At 50.0% G+C, this 16,730-nt stretch overlaps 1 protein-coding gene across 1 annotated transcript in view; it reads right to left on the bottom strand.

Moving 5' to 3' along the window:
* Positions 1-16,730, bottom strand: part of LOC144272707 (uncharacterized) — a 53,993-nt gene that overhangs the window by 32,922 nt on the left and 4,341 nt on the right. The window contains exon 2 of the mRNA XM_077830985.1: positions 11,706-11,784. Coding sequence (XP_077687111.1) covers positions 11,706-11,784 — 79 coding nt within the window. The remainder of the gene's footprint in view (positions 1-11,705; positions 11,785-16,730) is intronic.

Here is a 16,730-nt window from a genome sequence, read left to right as displayed (position 1 = left end):
GTGTCTCCAACAGTCATAGAATCATAGAATATCAGGGTTGGAAGGGACCTCAGGAGGTCATCTAGTCCAACCCCCTGCTCAAAGCAGGACCAATCCCCATTTAAATCATCCCAGCCAGGGCTTTGTCAAGCCTGACCTTAAAAACTTTTAAGGAAGGAGATTCTACCACCTCCCTAGGGAACGCATTCCAGTGTTTCACCACCCTCCTAGTGAAAAAGTTTTTCTTAATATCCAACCTAAACCTCCCCCACTGCAACTTGAGACCATTACTCCTTGTCCTGTCCTCTTCTACCACTGAGAATAGTCTAGAACCATCCTTTCTGGAACCACCTCTCAGGTAGTTGAAAGCAGCTATCAAATCCCCTCTCATTCTTCTCTTCTGCAGACTAAACAATCCCAGTTCCCTCAGCCTCTCCTCATAAGTCATGTGTTCCAGACCCCTAATCGTAGGGGCATAGCGAGCAGATCGAGGGACGTGATCGTTCCCCTCTATTCAGCATTGGTGAGGCCTCATCTGGAGTACTGTGTCCAGTTTTGGGCCCCACACTACAAGAAGGATGTGGATAAATTGGAGAGAGTCCAGCGAAGGGCAACAAAAATGATTAGGGGTCTAGAACACATGACTTACGAGGAGAGGCTGAGGGAGCTGGGATTGTTTAGCCTGCAGAAGAGAAGAATGAGGGGGGATTTGATAGCTGCTTTCAACTACCTGAAAGGGGGTTCCAAAGGGGATGGCTCTAGACTGTTCTCAATGGTAGCAGATGACAGAACGAGGAGTAATGGTCTCAAGTTGCAGTGGGGGAGGTTTAGATTGGATATTAGGAAAAACTTTTTCACTAAGAGGGTGGTGAAACACTGGAATGCATTACCTAGGGAGGTGGTAGAATCTCCTTCCTTAAAGGTTTTTAAGGTCAGGCTTGACAAAGCCCTGGCTGGGATGATTTAACTGGGAATTGGTCCTGCTTCAAGCAGGGGGTTGGACTAGATGACCTTCAGGGGTCCCTTCCAACCCTGATATTCTATGATTCTATGATTTTTGTTGCCCTTTGCTGGACTCTCTTCAATTTATCCACATCCTTCTTGTAGTGTGGGGCCCAAAACTGGACACAGTACTGCAGACGAGGCCTCACCAATGCTGAATAGAGGGGCAAGATCACATCCCTCGATCTGCTGGCTATGCCCGTACTTATACATCCCAAAATGCCATGGGCCTTCTTGGCAACAAGGGCACACTGCTGACTCTCATCCAGCTTCTCGTCCACTGTCACCCCTAGGTCCTTTTCCGCAGAACTGCTGCCTAGCCATTCGGTCCCTAGTCTGTAGCTGTGCATTGGGTTCTTCCGTCCTAAGTGCAGGACCCTGCACTTATCCTTATTGAACCTCATCAGATTTCTTTTGGCCCAATACTCCAATTTGTCTAGGTCCCTCTGTATCCTATCCCTGCCCTCCAGCATATCTACCACTCCTCCCAGTTTAGTATCATCCGCAAATTTGCTGAGAGTGCAATCCACACCATCCTCCAGATCATTTATGAAGATATTGAACAAAACCGGCCCCAGGACCGACCCTTGGGGCACTCCACTTGACACCGGCTGCCAACTAGACATGGAGCCATTGATCACTACCCGTTGAGCCCGACAATCTAGCCAACTTTCTACCCACCTTATAGTCCATTCATCCAGCCCATACTTCTTTAACTTGCTGACAAGAATACTGTGGGAGACCGTGTCAAAAGCTTTGCTAAAGTCAAGAAACAATACATCCACTGCTTTCCCTTCATCCACAGAACCAGTAATCTCATCATAGAAGGCGATTAGATTAGTCAGGCATGACCTTCCCTTGGTGAATCCATGCTGACTTTCCCGATCACTTTCCTCTCATGTAAGTGCTTCAGGATTGATTCTTTGAGGACCTGCTCCATGATTTTTCCGGGGACTGAGGTGAGGCTGACTGGCCTGTAGTTCCCAGGATCCTCCTTCTTCCCTTTTTTAAAGATTGGCACTATATTAGCCTTTTTCCAGTCATCCGGGACTTCCCCCGATCGCCACGAGTTTTCAAAGATAATGGCCAATGGCTCTGCAATCACAGCCACCAATTCCTTTAGCACTCTCGGATGCAACTCATCCGGCCCCATGGGCTTCTGCACGTCCAGCTTTTCTAAATAGTCCCTAACCACCTCTTTCTCCACAGAGGGCTGGCCATCTACTCCCCATGCTGTGATGCCCAGCGCAGCAGTCTGGGAGCTGACCTGGTTAGTGAAGACAGAGGCAAAAAAAGCATTGAGTACATTAGCTTTTTCCACATCCTCTGTCACTAGGTTGCCTCCCTCATTCAGTAAGGGGCCCACACTTCCTTGGCTTTCTTCTTGTTGCCAACATACCTGAAAAAACCTTTCTTGTTACTCTTGACATCTCTTGCTGGCTGCAGCTCCAGGTGCGATTTGGCCCCCCTGATTTCATTCCTACATGCCCGAGCAATATTTTTATACTCTTCCCTGGTTCTCAGTCCCTAGCGACCTGGGGTGGGGGCAGCGGGTTTGGCTCTGACTCCAAAGGGAGAATCATCAACCCCACTCCCTGAGAACCGTCACCCAAAGCCCTAGAGCCCAGCCTGGAGTACGTACAGCAGCCCTGGAGAACTGATCAGCTTGCTCTGTAGCTGAAGAGCACTGTGCATCGACCAAATGCACCCTGTGGTGGAGGGAGCGGTTGGCTACCCTTCCTGCCTTGCTCAGAGGACGTGGTTGGTTCTGGATTTCAGGTCGCAGGAGGCTGTGGTATTTTAGAGGGTTTCAGGAATGGTTCATGCTGGTCCAACAGACAACAATAGCAACAGCCCTCCTTTTAAAGGCACAGTGCAGCAACTCTTTGGCAGCAGAGGGGAGAGCAGCTGCCAGGAATGCAGGAAACACTGCCACTGCTGCTATTGTTTGCACCTGGAGTTATTTCAGGACTCTTTGTTCAGGCCCTTTTGTTTTCCAAGTTTCCATCAGGGGGATCTGCTGCTCCCTTCTCTCTCTGGCCTGTTCTTATAGGGATAGTTAGTCCTTCAGATCCACGCCTACAGCATCCAGTTCTACCAAAAAGTCATGTCCCACCTCCCGGCAATGTTCTCCCAACAGGCTGAAGGAAAGGGAAAGCGTGCTCATGGTCAGGGAGCAGCCTGGGATTTAGAATTCCGGCCACCGTTTATTGCACTTTATTTGGAAGCTAGAGTCACACAGGAGGGGACCGAGAAGCCAGGAGCTCCCATGCACTCCCTCTGGCTACTCCGTTCTCTACAGCACCTCCTGCTAGCACTTAGGCAACAGGCTCCATTAGTTTGATCTGCTATAACATCTCCTACTTTGCCTCCAGCTGTGTGACTGTAGAGCCAGACCCACATCAGCATTCTCTCCAGCGGCTGCTGCTGAGAGAGGCTGAGACTGAAGTGGCTGGATTCCCTCCCAGCCAGCACTCTGAAACCACTCTCTGCAGAGCCTCCTGTTGGAGCAGCCCAGAAGTAAAGCAGTTGCTCGAGGGCTCCATCCATGTGCATGTGCTTAAACCCTCTGCAGGATCGGGGCCCGACCACTAGGCGCTTTGTAGGATAGAGCCCAGAAAGCCCATCTGTAGCTACACAGTGCAACCAACATGTTACAGTGAACAAACACTGCTAAAGGGAAGTGGGAACCATCGTCTCTCCCAGCTCTGCAGTGGAGTTTGGCAATGGGTTGGCTTACGCAGCAGCCAGAGTGATTTCACTCCCAGCTGGAAGGGTGGCCAGTGAGGAGACACTGCTGATAGCTGGGCCGCTCTGTCCTAATGCCAGCAATCCAAGGCACCGACTACTGCAGACTATGTGGCTCTGGGAAGAAGGATCAGAGAGTTTGGAGTACCAGTGGGGTTCTCGTCCATCCTCCCCATTGAAGGAAAAGGCCTGGGCAGGGCCCATCGAATCGTGGAGGTAAGAGCGTGGCTACACAGGTGATGTCAGGGCTTTGAGTTCTTTGACAACGAGCTGATGTTCCCGGAAAGAGGATTTCTGTACTGGGATGGGCTCCATCTGTCAAATGCTGGGAAGAGCATCTTTGGACATTGTCTGGCTAACCTAATAAGGAGAGCTTTAAACGTGGTCCTGTGGGGGATGGTGACAAAACCCCGGCAATGAACATCCAGGCTCAAGTAATGACGACGAGGGGAAGGAGCTAATTTCTGGAGAAAGAACTAGATATAATAACTGCATTAAAAAAGCAAAAAGAAAAGCAACAGGGAATATCTGCAGAACATCTTCGATATCTGCACACAAATGTGAGGCATAAGGGAAACAAGCAGAATGAACTGGAAGTCATGGTATATGAAGAAAATTATGACTTAATCGGCACTGCAGAGACTTGGCGGGACAACTCCCATGATTGGAGTACCAACATTGAGGGACATTGCTTGCTCCAAAAGGATAGGTATGGGGGGGAAAGGAGGAGGTGTTGCGCTGTACATCAAGAATGTATCCACTTACTCCAAGGTCCAAGGGAAAGTGAGCAACACACCTACTGAGAGTCTCTGGTTGAGGATAACAAGGGAAAAGAACAGTAGTGATGTGGTGGGCGGGGGGGTCTATTATAGACCACCCAGTCAGGAAAAGGAAGTGGATGAGTCATTCTACAAGCAGGTAACAAGATTAACTAACACACAATGAGCTAGCAACAATGGAGGATTTTAACTTCCTGGATATCTGTTGGAAGACTATTACAGAAAAACATAGTATGTCTTGCAAGTTCTTAGCCTGTGCAGGAGACAGCTTTCTGACTCAGAAAGTTGAGGAAACAACTACAGGGTCCATCCATTTTGGATCTAGTTTTGACCTACAGGGATGAATTAGTTGTGAAGGTGGTCAGGAACTTGGGAGGAAGTGATCATGCTCTGATAGAATTCAAGATCCTATGGAAAGGAAGACATGAGACCAGCAAAACAAGGACACTGGATTTCAGAAAGGTGCATTTCAACCAACTCAGAGAAATAGTAGGCAAGGGCCCATGGAAAGACCAATTAGGAAGAAAAAGAGTCAAAGGGGGCTGGCAATTCTTAAAAGATGTAATACTAGAGGCTCACCATCAAGCAATTCCGACGCAGAGGAAAGATAAGAAAAGCCACAGGAGGCCAATGTGGCTGCACAAGAAGCTTTTTAGCGATCTAAAAACCAAAAGGGACACATACAGGAAATGGAAGGAGGGGCATGTCACCAAGGAAGTATACATGGGAATAGCACAAGCGAGAAGGGACAAAATCAGGAAAGCCAAGGTGAGGAATGAATTATAGCTAGCAAGGAATGTTAGAGACAACAAGGGGTTCTTCAAATATGTCAGACAAAAAAGATCAGGTACGGTGTGGGTCCGCTGCTCAGTGGAGAAGGTGACCTGGTAAGGGAAGATGATAAGATGCAGATCAACAACATATGAACATAAGAAAGTCCATACTGGGTCAGACCAAAGGTCCATCTAGCCCAGTATCATGTCTTCTGACAGTGGCCAATGCCTGGTGCCCCAGAGGGAACGAACAGAACAGGTAATCATCAAGAGATCCCTCACCAAGTGATAAGTAAAGAACACATCAGACATCTTCTGACCAATTTGAATGAATTCAAGTCAGCAGGGCCTGATGCTATTCTTCCGAGGGTACTGAAAGAATTAGCTAAAGAAATCTCGGAGCCACTGGCAAAAATATTTGCAAATTCTTGGATGACAGGAGAGGTCCCGGAAGACTGTAGAAGGGCTAACGTGGTGCCCAACTTTAAAAAGGGGCAAAAGGAGGAGCTAGGGAACTACAGACCAGTCAGTATGACCTCGATACCTATGAAGCTACTAGAGCGATGTATAAAACATTCCATTTGCCAATAGCGGAGGGACGAAGGGGTGATCACTAGCAGCCAGCACAGATTTACCAAGAACAAATCATGCCAAACCAGCATGGATTTCCTTCTTTGACAGGGTAACTGGTTTGGTGGATAGGAGGAATGCAGTGGACATAATATACCTGGACTTCAGCAAGGCTTTTGACACAGTCCCACATGACATTCTGATAAGTTAGCTGGAGAAATGCGGGTTTAGCAGAACTCACATTAAGTGGATACATAATTGGTTAAACAACTGCAAACAAAGAGTAACTATTAATGGAATGATGTCAGGTGGAGGGAGGTATCAAGTGGGGTTCCACAGGGATCTGTTCTGGTTTCGGTGTTGTTTAACATCTGTATTAAATGACCAGGATGTGGGAATAGAGAGCATACTGATCAAACGTGCAGATGACACAGAGCTGTGGGTGGAACTGCCAACACTTTGGAGGATAAAACAAAATTCAGAGAGATCTTGATAAACTGGAGAACTGGGCTATAGACAACAACATGAAATTCAACAAAGACAAATGTAAGGTGCTACACTTAGGGAAGAAAAACCAAATGCACAAATACAGAAAGGGAGAATAATTGGCTTGGCAACAGCACTGCTGAGAAACATCTGGAAGTTGTGGTGGATCACAACCTCAACATGAGTCAGCAATGTGATGCTGTGGCAAAAAAAGCAAATGCAATTTTAGGTTGCATTAACAGAGGCATAGCATGGGAGATGATAGTACCACACTATTCAGCACTGGTTAGGCCTCAGCTGGAGTGCTGTGTTTAGTTTTGGTCACCAATGTATAGAAAGGATGTGGAGAAACTGAAAAGGATCCAGAGGTAAGCGACAAAGATGTTCAAAGAGAAGGAATGCAAGTCCTATGAGCAAAGACTGAAGGAACAGGGTATGTTTAGTTTGGAAAAGAGGAGATTGAGAAGGGACATGATAGTAGTCTTCAAATACTTGAAAGGCTGCCATAAAAAGATGGAGAAACATTGTACTCTCTTGCCCCAGAGGGCAGGACGAGAGTCAATGGGTTCAAACTACAGCACAGCAGATTTAGATTGAATCTCAGGAAAAAATTTGTATCTGTAAGAGCAGTAGGCCAATGGAACAGATGCCTAAGGAGGTTGTGGAAGCTCCTTCACTGGAGGTTTTCAAAAGGATGGTTTGGACACAACAAATCCTGCATCTTGACAGAGGGTTAGATTACATGATCCATGGGGTCCCTTCTAACCCTGTGGTTCTATGATTCTACCACACTGGCCAGGAAAGCTGGGCAGGCCCCTTGCAGCACCATGCTGAAACACAAGTCTGGCAGCAAAGATAACAATGTAGCTTCCCATGCCAGAGCCTGGCAGCAATTCCATTTGCTGCGTGATTAGATCACAGCTGGCTGGAGATAGCACAAGCTTGAAGTGTACAGAAAACCCACCCTGTTGCCCCTGCTTAGTCCTCCCAGACCAGCCACCCAGTAAAGCAACAGCAGCCAAATCATTTTTGTAAAAAAATAAATAAATTAATAAATTAAGAACTCCACCCCCTCTAATCTGCTCCCCAGAAAATGGAGCTCTTTGTAATCCCAACGCTGCTTTGTCAAACGGCAGTAAAACAGGGCAGAACCCGCAAGTAACTGCCTCTCCTCAGGCACCCCTCCAGGCCATTTCTTACAGGGCTCGCTGTACCATGAGCCACTTCCCAAGCAGTCTGTGTCCTTGAGAATGAACAAGCACAAGCAAAACAGGATACTTTAAATGGAATGATACGTTTTCTCCCTCCCCGCACAAAGAACCCAGCTCCTAGCCCTGCTGCTGGAATGGCAGCATCACTGCAGCTGAGCTGGACAAAAATTGTGGACACACAAATCCTCACGGCTAAGCCCTGGGGTTGCGGTCAGCCTGCTCCGGCAATGGTAGAATTCTCACCTGCCCTGCAGGAGGCCTGGGTTTGACTCCCAGCCAAGGCCTGCGCTGATTTTTTTCCACCCTATTTTAATTTTTTAAAAGTGCAGGAACAAAAGGTGGCTGCATTTTGCGACAGCATCTAAAGAGGATTTCAGCTGGATAACGGGTTTGTAAATCTGTAATTCTGACAGACACAACAAGGCCTGTCAAAAGGGAGAAGTGGGCAAGGAACCCGAAGAAAGAAAGAGAAAATGTGAGACTCAGGGCAGAGGGTGAGGTTGTGGGTGATTATTCCTTTAGCTCAGGGCTTCTCAAACCCCTCAGTGGGTCGTGAGCTGTCAACCCCAAACCCAGCTTTGCCTCTAGCATTTATAATGGTGTTAAATATATTAAAAAGTGTTTTTAATTTATAAGGGGGGGTCAAATTAGAGGCCTGCTATGTGAAAGGGTCACCAGGACAAAAGTTTGAGAACCACTGCTTTAGCTCATAAAAACAGCAACCAGAAACATGGGGCATTTTGCAGGGAGCACTGGGGATTTGGTAGTGCATTCCTTGCCTGACACATAGGGGAGTGATGTATGGAGTGGTGATTACCACTGCAATTTGGAATAGCTCTGCATGCTAAAATTCCCCATCACTTTGTGGATGTCATTTCAGTGGCACTGGACTGATTGCAGTCACTCACACTCCTGAAATGGAGGGGGCAGGGGAGAGACCCTCTCAAACCAGGAGCATGCTAGAGCTGCATTACTCCAGTCTCACTGGCTCAGCACCTCTCCTGGCCATTCTTTCTCCCCCATCTGCTCCAACACCCCCACTCCCTCTGCTACTGAAACGGACACCCACATGGTAGTGGACTGACGTGAAAAGCTGCAAACAGACTGGTACTACACAAGAGAAAGAATGGCTGGGCGAGGTGGGAGCAGTGGGAGCTTCTCAGCATTGTTGGCTCAGCAGTAGAAGTCTGCCATGTGGGAGGCCTGGGTTCGATTCCTCGTTAATGCAACAGTGATTCCCCCTGCGCAGAGTATTTTGCTTCATTCAGCTTCATGCTGTCAACAGCATTAACCCCCAGAGGGAAGTAAGACAATCACATGCTTCACAACGTGCACAACGGGCAAACTATACTGTCTGCCTGACTTAGCTAGGGAGCCCCAGGGGCAGGCCTGTGTCTCCTTGTAGGTACGGTGGCAAGCATCCTTGGCAACTCTCGATATATAATAATGAATCAGTGAGAGGCCTGGAAGTGTAGGCAGTGTGCGTAGGCCCCTAAAAGGTCGGATGTTTCTGCAGGCTCCCTAAGAGCTGCAGAGAGGTAACATGCACAGGCTAATGGCTATGTCAGGAGAGCTGCAAGGTTTGGAGTGTCCTTCCATACAAACTGGGGTGCATTACTGTAGCCAGCGATAGGATTCACGTACTGAATAATAATGGCATCTAGAGGCCCTGTGCCAGATTGGGGCCCCATCACGCTAGGTACTGTACAAACTCAATGAGAGAGAGACCTGGCTCCAAAGAGCTTGCCATCTGCAGAGACGAGCTCTGCATAGGTGGGAGAGGAAACAGAGGCAATTACTCAGCCACAGTTACACAGCAGCAGAGCCAGCACCTAGACCTGGGTCCCAAACACTCAACCACACAACTTGCCCCACTGAAATGCAGCATATGGAGCCAGTATGAGCCACTGGATGGGGCATGAGCCTGGGGACCTGGATTCTACCCTTGGCTCTGCCACTGACTTGACTTGTGCTCTTGGCCAAGTCCCTTGGCCCCTCTCTGACTCAGTTTCCTCATCTTTACAAGGCACTGCTGAGCGTTACCTGCCACTGTATTGCACTATAAATGAGACATGTTGTGAGCAGGATGTTGTGAGCCATGTTGTGAGCTCCTCAAAGTGGGGTGACCCAGATGCAGCCTGCTGAGCAATAAGCTGCGGATGGGGGGCAAGCAGCGGCAATGGATCTCATGTGGCCAGGGAGGTCCCCCTCCTTGCCTTCATCCCAGCAGGCTGCGGCACCATCCCCATGGCAACTGACAGAACAATTAGCAAGACAGAGCTCTGGCCAACTGGCAATGTCCCTCCCGCTCCACACGCTACATTCCCTGGATCCCAGCTCTGCTCCTTAGGGAGAGTGCTGACTTGTTGCAATTTAATCGGCAAGGTCAGCGGCTGCCCAACTTGCCTGTCTCCTTGCAGGGGAGTCGAGCCAGGCTCTTGGTGTCGGGCCCTCTGCTCTCCCATGAGGGAGTAATTGTTACAGTTAATTTGGTGCTGCAGTAGGAGTTACCCCTTCAGCAAAAGGCCTAACGACATGGGAGGGAAAGGTAGATGCTTTGCTATGATTTCCATCATATGGTGCTGGCCACCTTGGGAGGCAGGGTATTGAACTAGATGGCAGGTGCGAAAGCTGCAGATCTCTCGAGATATCTAGACAGACTTATGTATAGTGCTGGGGAAGAGCCAGTGGTCGTGATACATGTAGATATCAATGACATAGGGAAGGACAGGAGAGAGGTCCTGGAGGCCAACTTTAGGCTGCAAGGTAATATAAATATAAAATCAAGACTAGTGTGGAGAAAGTAAATAAGGAAGTGTTATTTACTCCTTCTTATAACACAAGAACTAGGGGGTCACCAAATGACATTAATAGGCAGCAGATTTAAAACAAACAAAAGGAAGTATTTTTTCACACAACACACAGTCAACCTGTGGAACTTTTTGCCCTAGGATGTTGTGAAGGCCAAGACTATTACAGGGTTTAAAAAACAAAAAAAAAAAAATCTAGGTAAGTTCATGGAGGACAGGTCCATTGATGGCTATTAGCCAGGATGGGCAGGGATGGTGTCCCTAGCCTCTGTTTGCCAGAAGCTGGGAATGGGCGATGAGAGATGGATCACTTGATGATGACCTGTTCTGTTCATTCCCTCTGGGGCACCTGGCATTGGCCACTGTCAGAAGACAGGATACTGGGCTAGATGGACCTTTGATCTGACCCAGTATGGCCATTCTTATGACTCTGGGTCGGAGCAAGTCTGGCAACACCTGTGTTCCTCAGTTCAATTCCCTGCAGTTTCCTCAGAGGGACCAATGTCTCCAGAAAATCATTTGCAAGGCTGGGATGGTGAATTTCAGCGTAATATTTCTAAAACAGATTAACCTTTAGAGCTTCTAATTTCCATTGAGACACAGCCTTCTGACAGCCATGGAGAGGGGCGCGAGGAAACCGCCCCTGCCCCACCCCCCGGGAAAGCGGCGCAAGGAATCTGCCCCCTGACCGCCCCCAGGGAGAGCGGCGCAAGGAATCTGCCCCAACTGGGACATGAAGGTGCCCAAAGCACCAGCTCCCCTGTGAGCTCACAGAGAGTCTCTGTCACTCAGCTCCCCAGCCACTAGAGAGCAAGGCTGATACTGTGGGTGTAGTAGAGGATCATGGGTAATTAGGACACTTTATCTGAGGTGTGAAAACATGAGTCTGAGTGACTGTGACAGCAGGCCTCGTGCCATCATGGCGTTTCAGCAGGTCAGCAGATCTCCCCATCTCAGCTGGTACACCTGCCACCCCACCCCTTCCAGCCCCCCAGTGGGACGCAATGCATTCTTGGAGTCACCTGTGGTGCGACTAGAGACGTCATCCAGAGCCCAGCAGACAGACAGAGTTGAATGCCCTGCCAGGGGGCCTTCTGGGCTATGGAAGGAGAACCTGGAGCTCAAGGGAGGGAGCAGGGTCTGGCTGAGTGAAGAGCAGAAGAAGATGGGATATGGGGAGGAGTGCTGGCGGGAGAAGAGAGACCATCGGGGCAGAGGTCTTGTCCCACGAGAGACACTCTGACGCTCTCCCAACACTACTGAGGATAATCCCCAGGCCCAAAAGCAAGCACCACTTAGCACAACACCCCCACGCCCACCAGAACACAATGTGCCACGCAGACTCACTGGTACAGGGTGCCGCCATGCTGCCGCTTCTGTCCAGGCCTGGCTCGGCTCGGCTTGGGTTCTCTGGCCATGTCCAAATCTAGGGGAAGAGACAGCAGGGGAGTGAGACAGGGCTAGGAGAGGGGATGAAACGCTCAACAGAAAGGAAGGGGAATATGAGAAGAAACAGCTGCATATTTCCGTAGGGTGGGGTTTCCAAAAACACCTCAGGGAGCTGGCAGCCAACACCCATTGGCTCTCAGAAATCACCTAGGCGCCTAACTTCCACTGATTTCAATGGGACTCGGGTGCCTTCAAGGCCCCCCACCCCACTCCTTTCTGAATGTGAACCACAAGCAGCAAGAGCCAGAGGAGTGATTATAGGGACCGAATGAATGACCTCCAGGGCGGCTCTCACACATCACACTTCCAAGAACTTCAGTGACTCCCTCATCCCCCCGCAGCAGGTCAGTCAGTGTCATGATCCCTATTTTACTGACGGGATCCAAGGCACAGAGATATTAGAGGCCACATTTTGAAAAACAGCTTCTGACTAGGGAAGGGAAGAGTTTTTGGTGCCTGACTTGAGATCAGGTGGGCCAACTGTCAGAGATGCCGGGGACGCTCAGTACCCATGACTTCAACTGGAGCTCGGGGTGCCTGAACTGTCAGAAAACCAGGCTCATATTAAGCACCCAAAATCAGAGGCCACTTTTGAACACATTAGCCTAAAAGGAAACTAGCATCAGAGCCATGAGTTGAATGCAGGAGTCCTAACTCCTAGTCATCGGTTGCAACCATTATGCAACACTCCACACACAATACTTCCACACGCTGAAGGTACAAAGGCACCATAACCACCATTAACCTACACCACCTAAGCAACCTCCTTTCCAGATTCTCCAATGACTGCCACAACCTCCTAGGACGCCTGATGACATTCTGAATGAGCAGGGCTTTAACCCAGTGACAAAACATGGCTGATGGACTGTGTACAGACACGGCCTCTTGGTCAGGCCTGGGGTACTGTAAGGGGACAGGTTCCTGGACAGAGATGCAAATGGCCTGGGAGAGACCCAAGGAGAGCACAACAGCACTATTATTAGAGGTAGTCTGTATATTATGGTAGAAACTAGGAACCCCAGTCCAGGAACTGGACCCCGTGGTGCTAGGTGCTGTATAACTACACAAGCAGTAAGGACATGATGTGAAGAGGAAACTGACAGCCAATTGCAACGACAGGGGGCTGGAGGAGGCAGAATGAGATTATCCACAGTAGAGTTTGGCCAGAGTAACATCACTCACATCCCAGTGGCAGGAGATATTTGATGACCACAAGTGGTCAGGACCTTGCTTTTGGGTCTCATCAAAAAGCTAGTCACAGCGCCCCCTGTCAAGGGTGATCATATTTCCCAAAGGGAAAAAGGGACACTGTGGGTCTAGCACAAGCCTTCCACCCCCCACCCCTCCCCCCGCAAGTACAGGGCTAGCCTGAGCCACTCGGGTGAGCCCCCCATGCAGGGCTGGCATCGCTGTTTGGGCAAGGCTGGGGGTGGCATCACTACTGGCCCGAGCCCTGCCTTCCCCCTGCCCAAGACCAGCATGCCTTCACCTGAGCCCTGCCTCCCCCCCGTGCAGGGCTGGCATCGCTGCTTACCCCGGCACATTCCTCCGCACCCCAACTTTTTTAAAAAGTGGGCATTTGTTCGGTTTGCTCTGGCCAACTGATCAAGCTGACAAGAGCAAACAGGACAAATGCCCACTTTTGCCAAAAAAGTCAGGACCGCTGGGACAGGGCTTAAAAAAGGGACTGTCCCGGCCAAAATGGGACGTATGGTTACTCTACCTGTCACCAAGCTGCCACCTGAGTCCTACTCACCAACAAACCAGCACTTCTTCATGCAGGGTGCTGGGCTTCTTTGAAGGTCTCTTGACCAAAGAGGCAGCCCAGTTTCCCCCTGGGCTTAAGGGTAGGAACCTGGGTCTTATAAAGAGGGCAACAGCAGCAGGGGAAGGCTAGTTACCCATTGATCTCTCTCACCCAATAGAGTCAGGGAGCTGCTGGGGAAGTAAGGGCAGGAGGTCCTGAAGGAGACTAACCAACAGTGGTCAGGAGAGCAGCAGAGGGGCTTTGCCTGTTGACCACTGTAAGCCAAAGAGAGGGAGAATTGAAGCAGGCGGAGTTCTGGCCAGGGGTGGCTGCTTGGTGCAGAGCAGACTGGGACAAAAGAAGAGCTCCAAGCCTGGCTGAAGATGTCAGAGCAGAAGCTTTGTGTTGTGTTGATGGACTCTATTCTGGGACTTTGAGGACTGTTTGTTATTAAGCCATCTCCAGGCCGGGGTGCTGTTAGCCACACGAAAGCCCTGCTACGATGGTAAAGTATTTACCCCCTAAGGAGCTGCCCGCTCCTTCACCTCTGCTTCAGAGCAGGGGGTGCAGCTAGGGCAAGCTGTGACTGGTCTGCAGTCTGGCTGAGCCAGTGCCCCCTGCTGGTGTTGTCTCTGTAACCTCCCAGGGTAGAGGCACCAGCACGTACAGCATGGTCACTGACACAGCTAGGGGGAGCGAGAGTTAGCAGGTTGCTAAACTTTAGCACACTGGGCTTCCAGCTGCTGTGTTTCTGGAGTCTCCAAAGGATTTATAAAAAGCCTGGTGGGTGAACAGCAAAAGACAAGGCAATCTGACCATCAGAAATGTTGCCCCTGGGGAATCAATTACTCACGTCTCAATCTCAGTGTACTCGAGGGCCATATGTTCCCATTGGCACAAATGCACTTTCTTTGCACTTACTCTGTTTGAGAGCTTCATTTCAGTCCTTTCTTCTTACCCCAGGAGGTACCCTGGCTGCTGCCAGACATGGCCCAGACTGGTGGCCTGCTTTAGAAGGGCTTTCAACAGACTGGGGCACCTTAGGAGACTCCTGTGTGAGGCAGCCTCTCTGCAGACACTATCAGCAGATGGTGATTCCCAGCTTCCAATGGCAGAAGTTACATAGTCCCAGCACCACAGTTCAGGTTCCTCTACTGCTGCAGGCAAACAGCCATGTGAGGGGCTGAGCTTGGCCTTGTAGCCCACTGACATCCAGTTCTGGTTCTTCTCACAGCAGGAGCTGTATCCAAAGTCCATTCCAGGTGGGCAAAGGAATCCTGCCCAGGCTCTTCTCTTTGCTCCTAGTGAACGAATATAGGGGAGGTGCCCATCCCTAGCTGCTCCTCTAGAAGCAGTGCTGCTGGGCCCACTGCCAGGGCAGCAAATGATTTCCTGCGACTGATGCCATCCTTGCTTGGTGGCTTCACTGGGTGAGCATGAAACTCAATCTCACGGTCATGGATTCAACCCTCATATTTATTAGTAACAGCATGGATCAGTAGATAAGGCATTAGTGTGAGACTTAGGAGGCCTCCACCACTGACCTACTGTGTGACCTTCAGCAAGCTGCTTCCCCTCCTCCGTCTATTTAGCCTGTAAGCTCTTTGGGGCAGGGACAGTCTCTTTGTTCGTATATGTACAGAGGCCAGCACAATGGGGACCAGATCTCGGCTGGAGATTCTAGATGCTGCTGCAGTACCAATAATAATGTGGCCCCAACCTCACAGAGCTTGAGCCCAGGTTCAGTGAAGTTGGGCTGGATCAGGACAGAGAATGTTTTGACCTGGCTTAAGAACTGCACGGGTCAATCCAGGTGGAGAACACGGTGCACTAACCCTGTCTGCATCCAGTGTCGCTGCCTGGTGTGCCTACAGCTGAGTGTGAACTGTGCTGACTGGGTCCAGAAGACTGTCTGGAAACAAGATTTGCAGAAGAATACAAGGTCAAGCCAGTCTGGCAAGATGTCACTCAGCTGGATGTCACAGATGGCTGATACCTAGTGCCTTTCAGTGTGGGACACTAATGTCTTCCAGCCCAGTAGAAGGAAAGCCTCTCTAGTGATGGTCCTGCCAAAGGGGGCACTAGGGTCCTATGCAGCTTGGGGAGGATGCAACAACCTTTCAAGCAAGACCATTACCCACTGATCCCACCATCACAGTCAAAGCTGCCATGGACCATCACTGTCCACCTACCCCATGTGCCAGCCCCAGTCAGTGCTGGGGAGTCTCAGAGCTCAGTATCAGGGGTGCAGAGGCTTAGAGCTGGCAGGAAATAGCATGGAAGTGAAATCTCCTCTGCCTTCCCACGATGGAGAAAATGAGTGACAGAGCCTCCCCACGGGCACGCTTTGTGCATACAGACCTACGGGGGTTACATGCAGTAGGAGCAAAAGCCCAGACTAAGAGCTCACCATTCCCATCAGCGCAGCTCCTGCTTTCCATCCACATTTGCACATCCCAGCACCCTGACTGGAAATCTATCTTGGTACCGACTGCACTCATCACCTGAGTATCTTTGCTGCTGCATCCAAAGAGTAGTGACGGTACACCATGCAACTGCAGATCATGCTGGCTCCACCATTACTCTGTCCCCCTGCAGAGTCCATGTGTAACGCCTTGCAGAGATCCAGAGCAAGATTCAGGAACAGCTAAGACGGGCCCACACAACACCCAGTATGTGCTGAGATAGGACAGAGAGAGCTCTGGAATTCCAGGCAGGGCCCCAGCCAAGCAGATGTGCTTCCTGTAGTTGCCAGTTCTTTATCTCGACAGGGAGTCTTTAGTAACCTTTAGGACTCCACTAGTATGCTAGCTGCCAGTGCCTTGGAGGGGTCTGGGCTGCTCCGACAGTCCCTACTCTCTCCATGGCCCCCCATTTGCACATCATCACCTGTGCAATGAACACTGTCTCCTCTTGTTTGCAGTAACCCCTGGAGCCCCATCTTCTGGAACGCTTCTCCCGGAGCCCAAGTACCAGCTGAATTAGTATTCATGAAATGCTGATAGGTGTTCCCAGGCAAACAACAGATCCCTCAGCTACAACAGACTCAGCAGAGAGGGCCTGCCACGGCTAAGAAGGAATGGGGTGGGGGAAGGAAACCATGCAAAGATATCCCCACTCATGTGCTTGCGTACTTGGGAGACCTTTCACATTGCCACTGCCTTGCAGTGCTGCTG

The sequence above is a fragment of the Eretmochelys imbricata genome, chromosome 12, assembly GCF_965152235.1.
Source record: "Eretmochelys imbricata isolate rEreImb1 chromosome 12, rEreImb1.hap1, whole genome shotgun sequence".
Classification (NCBI taxonomy): domain Eukaryota; kingdom Metazoa; phylum Chordata; order Testudines; family Cheloniidae; genus Eretmochelys; species Eretmochelys imbricata.
This window is presented reverse-complemented; position numbering and strand designations above follow the sequence as displayed.